This window comes from Lepidochelys kempii, chromosome 2 (assembly GCF_965140265.1).
Source record: "Lepidochelys kempii isolate rLepKem1 chromosome 2, rLepKem1.hap2, whole genome shotgun sequence".
Taxonomy (NCBI): Eukaryota; Metazoa; Chordata; order Testudines; family Cheloniidae; genus Lepidochelys; species Lepidochelys kempii.
This window is the reverse complement of record NC_133257.1, coordinates 250,192,062-250,212,436: the sequence shown is the minus strand read 5'-3', so window position 1 is coordinate 250,212,436 and position 20,375 is coordinate 250,192,062. Positions and strand designations below refer to the sequence as shown.

General features: G+C 42.4%; 1 protein-coding gene across 3 annotated transcripts in view; it reads right to left on the bottom strand.

Annotated features, from left to right (window-relative positions):
• PTPRN2 (protein tyrosine phosphatase receptor type N2) overlaps nucleotides 1–20,375 on the bottom strand; it is a 1,054,095-nt gene that overhangs the window by 58,272 nt on the left and 975,448 nt on the right. For all 3 annotated transcript variants that reach the window (XM_073334545.1, XM_073334547.1, XM_073334546.1), the window contains 2 exons: nucleotides 10,421–10,568; nucleotides 2,865–2,938 (listed from right to left, as the gene is read on the bottom strand). In XM_073334545.1, the coding sequence (XP_073190646.1) occupies nucleotides 2,865–2,938; nucleotides 10,421–10,568 (222 nt within the window). The remainder of the gene's footprint in view (nucleotides 1–2,864; nucleotides 2,939–10,420; nucleotides 10,569–20,375) is intronic.

Here is a 20,375-nt window from a genome sequence, read left to right as displayed (position 1 = left end):
CTCTTGGCAGGACTATCCATGCGAAGGTTCTGCGCCTTTGCACTGACTCTGGGGACTCCATTCCCACCTGTGCCCCGAAGACACCTTTCTCTGGTGCCCCCGCCCATCCCATCATCTCAAACTTCAGTGCATTTTCATTTAATAAAAAAGTTTCAAGGAACAGATAACCTAGAGATTTGTATATGGGTCCATTCCCAAGCACTCTGGGCGCTTTACATCTATAGCAGACAATGAAGGTCAGACTGCTGGACTCTTACTCACACGAGTATTTACTTACACCACTACTCTTGTAAGTAAGTGCTCACTAATAGGAATAAGCGGTTCACACGCTAGTGTTCAGAAAACAGAATATCATGTTTTCTGTCTACAGCTCCTACTCCTGTCTTCAGAGCAAAACCTCTCGAGCCGTACACTTCAACTAAGGCGTGGTCTACACTAGCAATTTAGGTTGCTATAACTATGTCACTCACGGGTGTAGAAAATCCACACCCGAGTGATGCAGTTATACCTAACTGTACACAGCGCTAAGTCAAGAGGAGGGCTTGTCCTGTCAGCATAGCTACCAGCTCCCAGGGCGGTGGCTCGCCGGCACGGACAGGAGAAGCCTTTCCGTCTGTGTAGAAAGCATCTTCACTGAGGCACTACACCAGTGCAGCTATGCCACTGCAGCCTCAGAGGGCACGGCTACACTGGAGACTTCAGAGTGCTGTTGCTGGAGCGCTCCCGTGGCAGCCCTTTGAAGTGTGAGCATGGTCACGCACGAGTGCTGGGAGAGAGCTCTCCCAGCGCTCCTGGTAATCCACCTCCGCGAGGGGATTCGCTCCCAGCGCTCGGAACCTGCTTACACGAGTGCTTGAAAGCACTCTGACTTGCTGCATTCGGGGGGGGTGATTTTTCACATCCCATGAGCCAGCAAGTCGGAGCGCTATAAAATGTACGTGTAGCAAAGGCTTTGCAAGGCTTGATCAAACATACCTCATTCACTGTGTCCTGAAGAGAATTAAACAATAAAAGAAAGGAAACAAAGAAACCTTGAAGCTCCAGAGGCAGAACCTCAGGTCTGGCTGAGTTGTGCACAGTGCACAATGGGAGAGTGAGGGGGTGTGAAAAGGTGGCTTTAAGCCACCATTATGATTCCCTGATCCTCATGCTGACCAGGAAATGGTCCAGCCCCAGACAGATATACGGCAGCCTAAAGGCTGCTCTAACTTATGCTCAGCTGCCCTTGATCTCAAGGGGCCATCCCAGCAGCTAGGGATCACTGGAGTGCAGTGATACTCTGGTCATTCCCCTCTTCCCAAGGGCAGGAGCCACAAGCAGCTAGTACGTCACCAGAAGATTCTCTTACATAGGGGAAATCCTCATGTGGCCAGATCCACTGACTTTTATGGCTGCTTTGCACAACTGAACATTAGAATAGTCAGAACTGGACTGGTGGTCTGGTCCCCAGAGTACATATTACGCACAAAATCCCAATACTCCACAGCACCCTAAAAACTGCCAGGAAATTTGGTATCTTGCACTGACTCTCTGGAGAGAGAGTTTCATTAAACTGTTTTATACTCAAGAAAATCAAACCTTTCAAATTCTGCTCAAAATACCAGATGTGTAGCTCAGAGTACAGTCCCAACAAGATGCTGTTTTAGAAAGGGAAGTGTTGTCAGTGAAAATTGGAAGGAAACAACCTGTAATGTCAAATCTTTCTGTTGCAATTTGCCAGTTGCATAGTCCACACAAAATGATTTAACTGAGAGAGTAACACTGGAAACTGGTCCAGGAGCCAGTAATAGGATACACAGTTTCACCTAATTCTCCAGCCTAAATGCTTGGTCAAAGTTATTTCCTTCTAATGATTTTCAGTGTCCTAAAGTGACACAAATAAATCCCACCAGTATAAATAGCCCCCCAGCTGGTAGCCTCAGAGAGGCAAGGACTACGTGGGCCATGAGAAAACACTGCTTCCTCATGCCTAGAGATGGTTCCACCATGTCAGGATTGAGACACCTTGATAGGGCAATGCTGCTCGCTGTGCCGTACCTGTTCTGTAGCTAAAAAACAGAGAGGCCTTTGGCCTCTAAAATGATTGCTGTGGTATCTTTCACGAACAAAATAAACTATGCATATTCAATTTGTGTAGGAGTGGGAGAAGTACAAGGTGGCACGTTAGAAAGTTTAGAGGGATATGGCCTAAGAACTGCATTGACCTAAATTGGCCTTTGAGTTATAATATAGGTGGTGGTATGAGATTTAATTCTCTGCTTTGAGAACAGCAAGATCAGAGGTAGACCCAGATCGCTGCAGAAGTAAATCACTCAGCACCAGGAAGCCAACAGATGAAGGAGGGAAAGAGGAAGGATCACCTCTGAAATTTGAGGAGCAGCACTGACTGGCTTTACAAGAAGCAAAGCCCAGCTCTCTGTGGCTACAGAAACCATTCTAATACATGGTCGTTTTTAGGATAGGGAAAGTAAGGGTGAAAACTTAGAGTGACAGAAAATCAGGCAAACCTCCTTACACAATGGAAAAGGTCTGTTGAATTAAACGTACCATGCTGAGTTGTGCAGTTTGCAAGTCACTACTGTCAGGTACAGGAAAATAATATGTAGATTTAAGACTCGTTATCTATTGGCATTATTGTCCTTTGTCTACAACCTTCAAAGGCATTATGAGCAAGTGTATGGAATGTATGTACTTGCACTCCCAAGTGATGGCTTGAGTCATTAATGTTGGGGGACTGGAGGTAGATATAGACCCAAGCCACTGTTAATTACAGTGGTGCTGGTATCAAGTTAACATATTATACTGATAGGCTAAGGATAAAAGCTGGATTATTTGGATTACTTCCCATTGGATACTGTACTTACAATTGGGCTGGCATTGACGTAGTCTGAATTGTCATGGCTATTTTCAGCTTTCAAGCATATCCTGGAATGATCATCTGCAAAGGCAAAATAAAATATAGTATTTCCACCCAAATTTTCCACACCTGTAAAGTTAAAAATAATTAAAAGGCAAACTAATGTACATTTCAAAAGCAGACAATGTAAAATATTGTGGGAGAGTTATTTTATTTTAACTACTAAATTGGCTTAGATTTGCTACAGCCCCAACTTCAATCATGAAATGAAAGTCTTTGAAAGAAGATTTTAGAGGCTAACTTCCGAAAACATTTTCTCATGGTAACAATCTACCAGATGTGGAACAGTCTCACATAAGAAGAGGGACAAGCTCCATTGCTCATGACATTTAAGACTAGACTAGGAAAAAATCCTGAAAAAAATCTGGAGAGAACAATCCTGCACTTGCAGGGAGATAGACTAGATGATCCAATGGGCCTTTTCCATCTAGCTTCTTTATAAAATGATATTGTTCTGAAACATAAAGCTGGGAATTAATACATGCAGACCTTGCATTTCTGATTATTTCTAACAGAAACAGCAAAATACAATTTATGGCTGGATTGGGAGATAACAAATTGCCCCAATTAAGGGACAGCACATTGTTGGGCTCTGCTGGAGCAGCATGGGAGGAAACTTGTGACTCAGAGTACTTCCCCGACTTCTGCTGGGAGAGAGTAAACTGTGTCCGGTATATACCCAGTACAATACATGATCTGGCGGAACTATCCTGCTCAGTGCAGTAGTTGGATGGAGCCAGGCCCATCGAAAGAATTTTGGGGCCTTGGTACATCATGCTCACTGGGGCCCCATTCCCTCCCTTTTCACTTTATTCACACATGTTACAGAAGTTTCTTTGGTGGCCCCCTGAACTCAGGGACCCGGTACAACCGTTCTGACTTTCCTCCCCTCTCGTCAGCCCTGGATAAAGTCAAGGCCCTGCCTGGTCCGCACCCCCTCTCACACATCTGTGCAGCTCTGAGAAGCTCTCTTCACAGTACTACTGATGAAGGTAGCCTATGCAAGGTTGCAGGGATGGGCTTTTGGTCCTCTTGCATCATCACACTGACGAGGTCATGATTTGGCCCCTTAGCACTAGTAGAATTGTGTCCCAATTTTATTAATTCTCTACACTGCATAACATTTAATGGGACATCCAACAGCACAATTAATACACAAGGAAATAGGATGAGAAGACATTACATCTGCCTAATTTTATTTTTGAGGGGTGAGGTGAGCATTAAGTATGTAAACAAGATGGAACGACCACCTTGTGTTTTACATTAGATAGATTGGACTTCTCATTTGTATGAGCTTATGAAATGTTATTTACAGCCATTTGATCTCATCAGCAAAATTAACCCAGCAATGGGAGCACTTCTGCTGAAATCCAATTAAAGGTACAAAAATAATGTAGAACGACTGAGCTACTCTTGGCTCCTCTCATAAAATTATTCCATAAGTGGCACATCAACATAAAACAGGAGAAACACCAAAAGACAGAGAAAAAATGCAGTCAAGCTGTTCAACTCAGGCTTCCCGGTGAAACCACTATACAAAATAAAAAAAAGATTTATGATCGAAAACGTGAGTTGTAGTAGATATCTTAGGAGGAGAGATGCGTACTTGGGGTATATCTACATTGGAATCTGAGGTGTAACTGCCGCTCAGGCAGACCCACCTGCACTAGCATGGTTAAAAACACAAGTGCAGATAGCATTACAGGCATTAGGGTAGATTGGACAAGCACACTGGGGACCTGGAGAACCTACTCGCAGTGTTGAAGTCTGTGCTGCCATATCTACACTGCAATTTTTAGCCAAGCCAGTGCAGGTAAAACTAGCACAGGTATGTCATACCTTAGATTGCAGTGGAGACATATCCAGGTGCCATTTTCAGAATAAAGAATGACAATGCTCATTCTGCTCAAACTTATATATAGAACAGCACAGTAGGGATTTCTGACTACATCAGAGTGTGTCTGTGTGTGTGTTTTCTTTACAAGAACTCTAATGTATTATAGATACTTTTACCATGGGCAGCTTTAGGGCCTTGTGACATCTGAGATCATAAGGGTGGTCAGAGAAAACTTCACAACCTTGCTTATTGTAAAGGGTATAGGAAGAAGAATTATTCTGCAATTTTCTGGCTACAGGAAGCACATGGCTTAAATGTGCTAAATGTGGTCTGAAGACAAACCCTCATGCAGCATGGAGCTAAATACGCACTTAGGAGAAGTCTCATCCACTGGAAGGCAGGGCCCCTGAACTAACTAATCAACAAGGAGAATGTGGCACACATTTTTAAGTAATGGATAAAGGAGCGAGACAGTGACTCATTAAGGTTTAGTAAACTGGTGTTAGTTTGACTCTCCAATAGAAAGCTGGACGTGCACAAGTCCATGGGGCCGGACGAGTTGCATCCGAGAGTGCTGAAGGAATTGGCGGCTGTGATTGCAGAGCCATTGGCCATTATCTTTGAAAACTCATGGCGAACGGGGGAAGTCCCGGATGACTGGAAAAAGGCTAATGTAGTGCCAATCTTTAAAAAAGGGAAGAAAGAGGATCCAGAGAACTACAGGCCAGTCAGCCTCACCTCAGTCCCCGGAAAAATCATGGAGCAGGTCCTCAAAGAATCAATCCTGAAGCACTTGCATGAGAGGAAAGTGATCAGGAACAGCCAGTATGGATTCACCAAGGGAAGGTCATGCCTGACTAATCTAATCGCCTTTTATAATGAGATTACTGGTTCTGTGGATGAAGGGAAAGCAGTGGATGTATTGTTTCTTGACTTTAGCAAAGCTTTTGACACGGTCTCCCACAGTATTCTTGTCAGCAAGTTAAGGAAGTATGGGCTGGATGAATGCACTATAAAGTGGGTAGAAAGCTGGCTAGATTGTCGGGCTCAACGGGTAGTGATCAATGGCTCCATGTCTAGTTGGCAGCCGGTATCAAGTGGAGTGCCCCAAGGGTCGGTCCTGGGGCCAGTTTTGTTCAATATCTTCATAAATGATCTGGAGGATGGTGTGGATTGCACTCTCAGCAAATTTGCGGATGATACTAAACTGGGAGGAGTGGCAGATACGCTGGAGGGCAGGGATAGGATACAGAGGGACCTAGACAAATTGGAGGATTGGGCCAAAAGAAATCTGATGAGGTTCAATAAGGATAAGTGCAGGGTCCTGCACTTAGGATGGAAGAATCCAATGCACCGCTACAGACTAGGGACCGAATGGCTAGGCAGCAGTTCTGCGGAAAAGGACCTAGAGGTGACAGTGGACGAGAAGCTGGATATGAGTCAGCAGTGTGCCCTTGTTGCCAAGAAGGCCAATGGCATTTTGGGATGTATAAGTAGGGGTATAGCGAGCAGATCGAGGGACGTGATCGTTCCCCTCTATTCGACATTGGTGAGGCCTCATCTGGAGTACTGTGTCCAGTTTTGGGCCCCACACTACAAGAAGGATGTGGATAAATTGGAGAGAGTCCAGCGAAGGGCAACAAAAATGATTAGGGGTCTAGAACACATGACTTATGAGGAGAGGCTGAGGGAGCTGGGATTGTTTAGCCTGCAGAAGAGAAGAATGAGGGGGGATTTGATAGCTGCTTTCAACTACCTGAAAGGGGGTTCCAAAGAGGATGGCTCTAGACTGTTCTCAATGGTAGCAGATGACAGAACGAGGAGTAATGGTCTCAAGTTGCAGTGGGGGAGGTTTAGATTGGATATTAGGAAAAACTTTTTCACTAAGAGGGTGGTGAAACACTGGAATGCGTTACCTAGGGAGGTGGTAGAATCTCCTTCCTTAGAGGTTTTTAAGGTCAGGCTTGACAAAGCCCTGGCTGGGATGATTTAACTGGGAATTGGTCCTGCTTCGAGCAGGGGGTTGGACTAGATGACCTTCAGGGGTCCCTTCCAACCCTGATATTCTATGATTCTATGAAAGCTAAGTGTCAGATCAATAACTCTGAGAATCAGTGAATTTTTTTAATTTAATACTTTGTCATGATGGCATCACTGATGTGGTGTATCTTATTATGGTGCCATGGTACGTTTATTGAAGGGTGAGAGGACTAATATGTTTGTAAAGGGTTTGGTGATGAAATGGAAGAATTCACAAGAAAGCTCCTAGGGTAAGTTATTGACATGTTTTCTTAAGAGTTTGTGCCTATGCTTGCTTTCAGGTGGCATTGATTGTTGGCAATGAGCCCATTATGTTCATATGTGCTTTAATGGGACATCCAACAGCACAATTAATACACAAGGAAATAGGATGAGAAGACATTACATCTGCCGAATTTTATTTTTGAGGGGTGAGGTGAGTATTAAGTATGTAAACAAGATGGAACGACCAAAGCCTCCAGAAACAGGCTTTGACATGCCAAAGCCTCCAGAAACTGGTAGTCACTCTCCAAAAAGATGTTCAGCAATTATGGACATATGTTCTTTGTGGTGACAATTATGGTAAATAGTGACTGATGCAAGTTCAGTGGACAAATAATTTTGCTGTGAACTGTGTATTGATTAAATTCTAAGCAGAGAAAAGCAGAGTAGAAGCAGCAGCAGAAAAAAGCAGGAAGGAGGAGAAAGAAAGAAACCTGGAGAGGACCCACAAGAAAGTTAGAAAGATGAATAAGGGTGGATACAGAAAGGAACTATGAAAGTGAGAGAGAAGATCGGACAGGCCTAATGCTAGTCATTACTCCAACTAGTTCAGATGTTTAGCAAAGCTTTAGTAGATCCTGTAAACATCAGACTAGTTCTTTGCATTTACTATTATTCTGGCCAGATCAGAAACGGCATGTGACAATAAGACATGTGAGATGGGAAAGTTGACGAAAGGAAGGCTCCCTAACCTGGGGAGCTGCAGAGGAGAAAACACCACACACATTTTTAGCTGGTGCTATATAAAATTAGGTGTCTTTATCTAACTTAGGTACTGATATAGCCCACAACAGCAATGCACTCAGGATTGCACAATCTTCAATGTGTTTATCCTCACAGCACTGTGGTGAGTTAGGGAAATTCCCCATTATTTTTCATATGGGGAAATGAGGCAGAGAGATTAAGTGACATGCCCAAGGTCACAGAGAAAATCTGTGGTAAAGCAGGGAATTGAACCAATGTTTCCCAAGTCCCAGGTTGGTGTCCTAACCCCTGGATCAGCCTTCCCCATGCTTCATGTGTGATTTTTTTTTTGCTACACTTCCAGAAATACACACACAAAACACTGTACTGAACTGTGGAACTTGTGAACTGTTGAAGTATAAAAACTAAACAACCTGAAGATTATGTAAAGCTACATATGATCCTACTTTGCACTTAGTTCACTTAATATTAGCCAAAAGTTTAACTTTTCTTGCATTTGTATTGAAATCTAGTTAACTTGTTTCACAGTACCATTCGTGCAAGGTAAGTAAGGAAAACATGCATGGTAGAGAATTCATAGAAACCATTATTTTACCAAAAAGTTTACTTATTAAATGAGTCATTTATTTTTTAAATGGGTATATCGTTTTCCTAGTTTTCCATACAAACATATAACCATCAACCGATCAAAACGTAACAGTTGAAGCTCTCACTCACATTTCTTCGCCTATCACTGAAATATCTCTGGGGTATAACATGCCAGGTTTTTAACGTAGCACTGCAACAATGTTGCTATTTAGGAAAGAAAGTGAAGCTTACTCTGTCCAATTTAGACTACTAGGGGAACATCAAGTACATTACTAGGCAGAATGCAATTTAAATTTTCCCAGGAAACTGGGTTTTAGCACTCTTACTTTCGCAAAAGGGGGATCTTTATTGGACTAACAGATCTCCGTTTTAAATCTCAGCCAACTTGTCACCTCTCAACAGCATAGTGTCCCCAACCACCGTACAGTATTAGTTCAGCTTGGACTCAGAGGGAAGAGTCACCTGCAGAGCAACCAATACCATTTCTGTCAGCATCTGTGCTTTCCTTGGCAGCCTTCCACTCAGCTGCTAACCAGGGATGATCCACCTTAGTTTAGGAGATGGGACAGATCACAGCTCAAAGTGGAATGACTGCAAGTCCATACTCACTAGCACACTTTAAGATGATTCATTTTGAGCAGTATCTGTTAACAAGATGTGATAAACTGCTCTATGCTAAGTCAGCAAATATTTTTCCTATTAGCACTTAAAAGGATGCAAAAGCTCTGCAGCTGTTTAGCTCTGGTGGATAAAGTTACTTTTCCAGAACTTGGTGCTTATTACTGCACTTCTGAGATTGAAACTTTTCAATAAGCCTGATTCCAAAGCCCACTGAAGCCACTGGAATCTTGCAATTTACTTCAGTGGGCTTTGGGTCAGCTCCACAGTCACAAAAGTGAATTGATAGTGCAAAAGTGACTATTCTTCACTATGTATTCTTCTGCTTTATGTACTCTTAGGAAAGATAGTGCTGGGAAGGGAACCTTGATCATAACTAAGCAGAATTAAAGGGCTTCCCAAGCTGCCATGCACTGAAGGGCTAAGTTAAGTAGCAATGTGGCACTATCAACCCTTCAGCTCTAATCCTGGCTCTGACTCAGTGTGTTACCTGTCTCCATTTCCCCAACTGTACAGTGTACACTTGCATCGGTCATAGGGAAAATTAATGTTTTCAGAGCACTTAAAAAATTTAAATAGTTAATGGTAACTGCCAAACCACACAACTAGATTGCGGGCACTCTTTGAAATAAAGCTGCCATTGCAGCTGGGGGTCCTGACTGTTCTTGGTTTAGGTTTTGTTCCACTGGTTATTTAATAAAAATTGTGGTCAATTTCTCTCTGTTTTTTATGGGGCTCAGCATTCAGCAAATAATGTTAGTTACTGCCAACGGTGTAATAATCTAGGAGAAAATACATACAGTAGATATGCTGCTTGTATTTATACTCGCAAAGACAGCCTTTTACATAAACCCCCCCACCCCCCCCACAGATTCTAGGAATACAAATATTGGCCACTTTCAGCCTTGTATTTCGTCCTAAGCCTAACCTAGAACAGCAGCCATTTCATAAGCTTTGCCAATTAAGCTGATAGGGGCTTACTCACTACAGCTGAGTATCTGATGAACAGATTACTCTGGCTCTCATTACAAACTGCTGGTATTACTGCTTTGCATGAACATGATACCAGCTCATCGAAAGCCAAGCCAAGCTTATTTCTACTCAGTAACCATAACTGCTGATCTTGCACAGAAACTGCATTACAGTGTTTGAAAAGCACGCTGGGGGTTGATTTACATGGTACAGCACTTGCTGTCACTGTTCTGAAACGTCGTATGATATAGCTATACATTTTGCAAGGAAAACATAAGGAGACAAGTCAAACGTCTGACAGGACAAACAGGCTGCATATCAAGCAAATATTGAAAGCTGTGATTTTCTTTTAGATAGAAACGAATACTGTTTCGCATAATGCTTTGCCATTCACCTGTAACTCTGATAATGCTTTACCAAAAGGTGGTAAGGAGAACATGAAGAAATTAATATATATTCATTCCAATTTCAAGGATACATACATGTTATGACACTTTGAGAGCGATTCTTCTGGACATTCTCCTCCTTCTGGGCAATGGTTGTAGCATTGGGTTCAGCTTGATAAGCACAAAGGGCCTCCCACTCTTTCTCCAGACGATTTTTATTCTTCAAATGGTCTTCCATATAGGACTGAAATGAAAAGAATATACCATCAGGCACCATTTTATATACAGGTTAGCAATGTACTATCCAAATAAAGGCCTGAGCTAAAAGAATGTATATACTATATTTGGGGTCGAAAGTAAAACTGGCCCAAACGTAAGGTGGTGCTTACAAAGCCAGAAACCAGGGGTGGTTCAGATCCTGCTCCAATTTTCCAAACTCTCAGAGTTCCAAGGGATTGAATAGGGGAGAAATGGAGAGTGCAGATAAGATGCTTCAGTTTGGCTTATCTGTAGGCGCAGGGAATAAGTGTTGAGAGTATATATACAAATAAAAACAACAGGAATTCTGAACCATGTTTGAATAGAGGTGATGATACATGAAAGGTCTTACTGTTAAATCACTGATTTATAATGTTTTTTAAACTCAATTATGACACACAAAATATGAATGTCTAACATTAAAAACAGTGCTTTAGCTTTGCTCAGGTGAAATGCTTTTAGGACCTCCCCAGCTCCAGCCCCAGCCCCAGAACATCAACCGTAAGCTATTTCCTCTTCAATACCTAGAAAAGTGGATACGTCCCTTTTAACCTCAGGTCAAGGAATGGAAGAGAAAGGTTATGTCCATTATTCAAACAATTATTGAACATATGATGATCCCATGTAAGATTGTGTGCTCTTCCAGGCAGCGTCCATGCCTTACCCTATAAAGTGTTGGTGCACTCACAAGGTGTAACAAACTTGCAGCATTTACAAACATAGCTGTTAAGAAGAGTATAAAATTGTTGGCCAAACATTTTTGTGATACTACATTATAAAAAATGCCTCTTCCTATCTTAGTAGGTATAGACAGGAGAGGTGGCTGATTGGATTGTCTGGGGAGAGCTGAGTCTGGGGGAGAGGGAGAGAGGGCTTCCCCTCTGACACCTGGACTCTTGCCTGGTGCCTTCCACACACTCGGCCTCCCATGCCCACCCACTGACCAACTGAGAGGAGGTGAAGAAGCAGACTAGCTCCAGCAAGCCCTCCCTCCTCCTTTTGTGCACTCCCAGGCACTCAGCAGACTTCTTGCTGCTGAAAGTTTCCTCACAGGCCATGTCCTCTAGAAGGTGTAGCTGTCAGAGCTGGGTTTCCAAACTTGCTGAGGGTCTGGCCAGATGATCTTTTACAGATTGGATTTTTTTCTCTCTCTGCACTAGGCTGGCGAGATGCCCAGTGCTCCTTCACAGCTTGCAGCATCCATAGGCCTCCAAGATGCTGTGAGAAGGGGAGGGGGCGGGGGAGGGAGGGAATAGGGGAAACACAGCTACCACTGGATATATTGCTAGTCATGCCCTGAGGGAAGATTTCTTCCTGACCCCCACAGAGATTTGGATAAGGGACAGTACCGTTCTAAAGGAGATTGTGATAACAAACGTGAATGAATAGTGTTGCAAATTGTGGCTGACATCCAGTGCACACAGGTGGCTTTGAGAGGCCAGCTCCAGGGTAAGCCCAAGCACAGTACCCTGACTGGTGGACCCTGTTCTCCATTAACCTGTGGGGTATGGGAAGGTCTTAAGTTTTTGCAGACTTAGTTATTCCCTTGACTACACCCTCATTCCGCCTCATGGGAAGAGAGATAAGGGTTTGGCATTGGGCTGAATCATGAATTTGGTAGTAGGAGTTTGGCAAAAGGTGGCCAACAACTATTCTTTTAAGTCTGCACTAGATCCAATTAATACCTTGTAATTTTGAGGGTGGGGGAAAATCAGTCCCTCCCTTTAATAGTAAAGTTAACAAAATTATGACCTGCTACTTTAAATCCATTTACATGTCTACATCTTTATTCTCCTGTATCTCCTCTTCAATCAGCAATAAAATACTTGGGGAAGCTGAGGGAGAAACTGAGGTTTGAAGAGGTTAAATGACATGCTAAAGATCATGAAGGAAATTTGGGGCAGAGTCATAAAAGAATACAGAATGCCACATTTTGAATCATAAACTTGAAGATCATTGTTCCTTAAAGCCCTTTGTTTGCAGTCAAGGCAGACCATTTTTTATTGTTTGCTTTTTCAAGCACCTACTAACATAGTTAATTCCACCGTGACACTTGCCTACAAATAATTGCCTGGAAAGATTTCCCAAAAAGCATTCAAATAGTTTCCATTCCTCAAAAATATTTTATGAAGACAATCCATACTATGAAATTGGAGAGAGTCCAGCGAAGGGCAACAAAAATGATTGGGGTCTGGAACACATGACTTATGGAGGAGAGGCTGAGGGAACTGGGATTGTTTAGTCTGCGGAAGAGAAGAATGAGGGGGAATTTGATAGCTGCTTTTAACTACCTGAAAGGTGGATCCAAAGAGGATGGATCTAGACTATTCTCAGTGATAGCAGATGACAGGACAAGGAGTAATGGTCTCAAGTTGCAGTGGGGGAGGTTTAGGTTGGATATTAGGAAAAACTTTTTCACTAGGAGGGTGGTGAAACACTGGAGTGCGTTACCTAGGGAGGTGGTAAAATCCCCTTCCTTAGAAGTTTTTAAGGTCAGGCTTGACAAAGCCCTGGCTGAGATGATTTAGTTGGGGATTGGTCCTGCTCTGGGCAGGGGGTTGGACTAGATAACCTCCAGAGGTCCCTTCCAACTCTGATATTCTATGATTCTATGCCACATGCTCACTTCAAAACATATTTCAAGGAAGAGAGGCTATCATGACCTTTCCGCAGGTTTTGCGGAAAGATATCATAGGCTTGAAAACGGTCTCCGGCCATTACCATCTCATCGTGTTTCCTATAGAACAAGCAAAGCAGGATACTATTCTCTCTTGCAAATCAAACGATGTTTGTCAGTAAAGAAATGGTGTCTGACACACAGCTTTGTTTTCTGCAAAATACATGTCGTCGTCGTCCCCCTCGGCGGGGGTGTGTGTGTGTGTGAGGCTGAGGAGAGGAAATCAACCCACCAATACTGAAAAGAAAATAAATAAGGACATTTGTAGAAAAAAAAAGATTTAGGTGTACCTTAAATGCCATTGAAACATATTAGACTAAAAGAGATTTTTGGAGAGACAGAGAAATAGTAGTGGCTTAGAAACAGACAAGATTGTTGTATCTAACGGGCCTGAGACAGGGTGAGGAAAAGGGCATTTATGTTGTTAAGCAAAGATTACCCCTCTTAAAGGCAAGTTAGCACATATGGAAAAAGAAAATAAGTGAAAAAGTGGTACTGTACAGGAATCAGGGTACCACAGAACCAAGATCTTTGGGTATTGGAGAGCTGTTTATTATGTGATGGTCAAAGAGCAGACGACAACGGCAATCATTTCTGAGGACAACCAATAGTATCTTCAGATTTTAAACCACGGTCCTGCAATGTGATTCATGGAGGCAGGCCCCTATACCTGTGTAAAAGTCCCCCTCACATCAGTGGGACTCTGTACAGGTATAAGGGTCTGACAATACAGGGTCTCTTTGATCAGATTCCTAAAACGAGGCCTTAGGTAATAAGTAGTTTTCACCACCATCCTACCCAGGGCATTTCCAGTTGCTTCTATTTGTCACCTCAAAGATATCATTTTCCTTTCATTGTTTACATTCTCTGTAAATAGCCGAGTATATAGAACAGTTAAGGTACTTGATTTTTCAGATGTGTGTGAATTTTAAAACAGCTTATGCTTTTTAAAATTTTTTTTAAAAGGAATAACTTCCTATTCTAGACAAATCTTAATTTTTCCTGACACTTGCCTGTAAACCTTAAGTGAAAATACAAATGAATAAGGAGAAAATGCATTCAAAACCTTGCCTCTAACAAAGACAGCTGTCTCTCAAATCATAATCAACACTTAACTTTGTTCAAACTGATCAGAGCAACACAAACCATTTTCAGTATAGAGCACCAAGAATTAGGAGATGTTTGAATGGCTATATCCAGATGTGAGGGGGTCTCTCTGTTCAGGGAGACCTACTAGTTAAAAACAATCGTGCAAGCAAATGCATTAAAATGAAAAAGAAAGAAAGAAAAAAAAATAGGAACAGCTTCAAACCACTCAGAAATCAAGAAACTCTGCCATAATTAAGCCACATACTTTAATTTATGGTCCCTTAAAGCAAACCCCATTCCCCACTGCATTTGACTAGACAGGAACTAGACAGGATATTCTGAAACATCCTCATGGGAATTCCTGGGAGTACGCTACACTCACTGGTGTGCTTCTGATATTTTAGAGTTTGTGCATGTCTACTCAAATCCACTCACTAATTAGGATATTTTCATGAGACATTCTGCAATGCTTGCTTGGCACAATGGAAGTTCATTAACTGCATATCAAACACACACACTGTTTCACAGTTCCAGAGTAGCACACAAGAGAAAGGGAGGTTGTCACCATTATTTTAATATTACTCAAAGCACTGTGTACGCAGGCAGTGGCTGATCTCACCAAGGTGCCCACTTCTAGATCTGTCGTCAGCTTTGAGCCTGCAATCCTGAGTGAATTGCTGTTGTCTACAGTGTTGGGTGGAAGCCCAGATTCAAGTGTCCTTGGGCAGTTAAGCTTCATGAGGTTTTCACTTTCCTCAAGCAGAGATGGGCCCAGTGATGCTGCGCATTCATTTGTAGCAGAGCTTACACTTTCCCTTCTATGTCCAGATAAGTTGCTCTTGCCATTGAGGGAAGAAGGTGGATTCAAGAGATGCACCCAGTGCCCACAGTGGGTGCAACGTGTTCTTAAATCAATTAATAGCCTATTTTATAATCAGCAAGGACATGCCATTTCAAAGTCTCAGTGTACTACATTAGGATTCTGCTAGGGTATAAGAAAGCTGTCCTTTGGGAAGGACAGAGAACTAACACACTTGATGGTTGTCTTGTGGACCATACTAAGACAGGTTGGAAGTTCCTGAAAATGGGCAAGTAGCCAACACCTAAAGGTATGGTTGGGGCTTGGTAAGGACTTCCTGACTGGTTTTTATGTGGTTAACCTGATTCTTGTAATAGAATAGCAGTTAATTTGATACCACACCACTTGGCTGTTTTTATTTAAGGCCTTGCATTTGTGGTGTTTTGTGAATAAATTAAGATTGACAAACCTCAAACTGAAATCCTATAGTACTGATGTATCTCCACATACACTGTCTTTTCTGTCTGTCTGTCTGTCTATGTGTAGCATGGCCACCGTCTGCTTTCAAAGCACCTATTTTGTTCGAAGCTGTTCAGCAGTTACAAAAGACAATTATTTTTGGCAGAACACTTCCTGTACTGATCATTGCTTAGAAAAACAGTCCTTTGATGCATTCCGTCATGAATGAGAATGCCTCTTCCAGTAAAAGATCAGCAACTTTAATATGATGGACCTTGGCAGGTTTAATCTAATCTCAAATGTCAACTGTGAAGAGTGGATTGAATATTATCTTAATCCTTGTGACCAGTGACCACACAAATCCACACCTTACTCCTAATGAGGTGAAATCCATTGTCCTCAAAGTCCAAGTTGCTTTTGATTTCCTTGCACTATCTTTGTAAAAATAAGGATTTGACATGCGAGAGCTTCAGAGTGGCGCAGATTATACCAACCCCCTCCCTCGAAAGGAAGCAGGGAACTCACAGAGCCCTGCATCCTTGTCAGGCACAGGGTTTAACACCTCTCTTCCAAGAAAAGGTGCAGCACTACATCACAAACTCCATGGACTTCCCAAGATCTGCAGGGTGCCAAGAGCCATACAGAGCACAGCAGCTGCTCTGGTGCTGCTCCTTGGACAGTATCCCTCCTCCCAAGAACTCCATTAAAGGCAGGAGAGGCCCGACGTGGGCTGGGCTAGGCAGAAATGTCATATGCCCTCTTACTGCATTACATTTCCAGAAAAAACACTTCAGGCGTAACTTAGCTGTGCACTGCTACCTCAACCCCAAGTAGCCTGCCCACTCCCCTCTACATTGGAACCACACAGCACTTTCTGCAGTGCCCAGGGGAAGAGGGAGATGTGTGGGCGTGAAAGTAGCTGATCCTGTTTCCACATGGAAAGTTTAGGGAGAAATGCAGAGGGGACCCTCTCCATGCCACTCATAAGGGTTTGGTGTTTTCAGGATGCTGTCATTTGTCTCCGAAATGGGAATTTAGATACAAGAGAATTGGCTCTGTATATTATATTGCATCTGAAATGTCACATTAAACACTGAAGAACCCTTCTTGCAGCAGCTCATTTCCTGCTGTTTCCTCTTGTTTTTTCTTGTTCTTTCCAATTTGACCCTGAGATACTTTTTTAAAAAAATATGAATTTTCCCTTTTGTTGTGATTACCCTGTGGTTCCAAGCCTTGTTTTGTACATTTTGCTGGCACAGTATATCTCATCCCATAGCTTCTTTTCATCCAATCTCTTTGTCTATTTTTCTTAATATATTCCTTTGCTGTGTCTTACACCAATATATTTCTCCTCTTTAAGGAGTAACTCTGTTTTACCTTCACGTCATATGCTTTTTTCATAATTTTTCTGCTTTACTATTTACTCCATAGTGGTCTCAGGGTAGAATTCTTTCCTGCTGCCTGCAGCTCCCAGAATTACAGAAGTCAGAGATGTAAAAAAGACCTAACCTAGCAGTTCCCAGACTGTGTCTCACAACCCCAAATGGTCATGGTCATGCCATCAGCAGATAGAGTCGCAGAGATCCCTACTTGTGCGGATAATGCCACTTTGCTCTGCACAGCATGACCTCACATGTATGGTGTGTGCAAGGTCCCGATTCATAGAGGACGCCATTTTGCTCTACAAAATGAAATCCCCTGCACAGTGTGACCTCGCATGCGCTATATGTAAGAGGTCATACTATGCGGAAGACGCCATTTCATAGAGCAAAATGGCATCCCCCGTGCTATCTGGGGTCCCAGCAGGAAATACTTGAGTAAAATGGGGTTGTGGTGGCAAAACGTTTGGGAACCCTTGGCCTAGATGATCATCCAGTGCCTGTCCCTTCAAATGCAGGATTGTTCCCAGTACTTCAGTTGCTAAGTTTGCCCAGCCTAGTTTTAAACATCCAACATCCGATAGCTTAAAACAGCTCATTATCAGGAAATTATCTCTGACTTTCCACCTAAATCATCTTTTTCCTAGTTCCATCCCATATGTACTAGTTGGATCTCTTTCTACTACCAAAAGGTCCAATCCAGCAAGCTGGTACTATGCAAGGAGCAATTGTCAGACTGAACCCTAAAGAATTCTTCTCTTCCTTGCAATTTACATCCTTTGAATGTATGACAATTTATCTAGCCCCATGTTTAGCTACCACACAGCCAGGTGGGGAATACTATTTAACATTTACATTATATATTGATCTCTCCAGCTCTGTGATAATTTTTGTTGCCCTCTTCTGACCTCCTTCTAGTTTGTAACCAGTATTTGGGAAATGTGGTACCCTGAATTGAACACAACATTCCAGGTGAGGTAAAGACTCTATTAGAAGGGACATTAATTTCTTGCTTTTGCATATGCAGCCCACCACTGTACTGGCCTTGCTTACTTTACAAACTTACATCAAATTTGCTGTCCAGTGTAGCCCTTATATTTCTTTCAGCCTTCTCTCTGTCACTGAGTACATGTCCTTTACGATCATTTTCCCTTAGATGTATTCCTGCTTCTTCCTTATGCTGGTTTGTGAGCCAGTGGAGCCATGCAGATCATAGGCCCCCACTGGTCACAACTCACCATGTATTTAAGATGAATTTCATATTATCTGGTGTCTAAGTTTTCAGCCTAGCTATGTGCTTTTGTACTATTTCCCCATCCTCATCCGTGTTCGCAACACCTCCTAATTTAGTCCCACTTGCAAATGTCACTAAAAAGCCATTCCCTCCCACTTCCAGATCATAAATTAAGATGTTAGATTAAACAGCACCGAACACCAATGCCGGTGGTACTTTGCTAGATACCACCTCTATATATTGCTGTTTATCATTACTCTGTGTGTACCACCCGTTTGCGTTTCAATCCACGACAGCCCCCTAAAACAATTCAAATTAAGCTTTCAATTAACATTTCATGAGACAGTTTCAATGCTTTATTAAAATCTAAATCTATTACATCTACCATTTTCATTCCACCTACTGATTTATTCTCTTTTAAAAAAAGCAATCAAGTTTGTTCAGGCAAGATTTATTCTTTATTAAACCTATGCAGATTCTGACTTATGGTGCAGTTTCTCTCTCGGAGGGATGGTGGGAGATTTTCAAACACTCACAAAGAACAACGAGGCACCTAATTTCCCCCTACCCCCGACTCTGCGCCTCAAGAAATCAATGGGAACCAAACATTTAACTCCCTTTTGTCTCTTTGAAACTCTCCTCTACTTTGTGATTTCTGCTTTTAATATTTGTTCCATTATTTTCTACAGCTAGAATCTGGATGTAAGGAATGGCAATAGCTACCACTTCCCTCCTCCTGAGAGAAACAATGTTTGCTTTTCTCTAAATATTTTGGTGCATCAACTATTGTCCATGGTACAATAAATCCTGTAGTTAATTTCCTTAAAACCTCAGTATGCGTAGTATCCAGACCACCATGTTAATAATTATAGGAAAGACTCATTTTTAAAGGAGCTTCCTTGCTTACTAAAGCTCTGATTGTTGCCAAGAGACCTGTGTGTCCATATGGAGCCCAAATGACTTCCGACTAGGATTTGAGCAGAAGCAGGGACCATCCATGGAACTCTGTTGAAGTTATGGGTCTCCCTGTGTGCACATGGGTCTGCTCATGCACACCAGATTGCAGGACTGGAGCCTAACTATGCAAATTTCTTTTCTCAATGAAGACAAGACTTTTTAAAAAATTATTTTGAGTCACTTAATCTATTCCTCGTCCTCATCTACCTTTTCTTCCTATACTGATATATTGTGAAAGTCCTCCCTTCCCCATCAAAATAATAATCACTAATTCAGCATTAAAGATATTCATGCTGCTCAGATCCTACAAAATTACAATAACTTGGAGTCTAATATGCAAATGTGGCAAGCCCTACAGAGTCTGCACACTTCTGCTAGAAAGCCAAGCTGCAGATATTACAGGCTATGTGATACTGATTCCCATTTTTCAGTTTAGGTGGGAAAGCAGGGGGAATTATTGGGCCTTATGTGCCCTCTAATTAGACATTGGGGCTACAAAAAAAAATCTATTAAAATAACAATAGAGACCCAGTAGCTCATCATCTGTTTCTCACCCGTGAGCTCACCTTTAGAAGCAAATTCAGTAAATTAACAGTCACAAAACCTCATGTGTCTTGCAACAAATGGGGGGGGGGAAATCCTAGCTCCACTGATGTTAATGGTAAAACTCCTATTTAATTTCAGTGGAGCCAGAATTTCACCCATACATTACATTACCTATCCATTTCACACAACCATCTAAACCTCTCCCTCTTTTCTCCCTTTACCCTTTGTACTAGAGAGAGAGAGAGAGAGAGAGAGAGCGCGAGCGCGACCGTGAGCCTGGAGCACTGGACCTGGTGCAAGACCAGAGGCCTGAAACAGATGCTGTGAAACAAAGTCAAGCCATGTATTAAAGCAGATACTTATAAATTCACCGTCTAGTACATTCACTTGGTGAAGTTGTTGCTAGAACTAGGGGTCACCAAATGAAATTAATAGGCAGCAGGTTTAAAACAAATAAAAGGAAGTATTTCTTAATACAACGCATAGTCAACCTGTGGAACTTTTTGCCAGAGGAGGTTGTGAAGGCCAAAAGTATAACTGGGCTCAAAAAAGAACTAGATACATTCATGGAGGATGGACCGGGATGGTGTCCCTAGCCTCTGTTTGTCAGAAGCTATGAATGAGCAACAGGGCATGGATCACTTGATGATTAC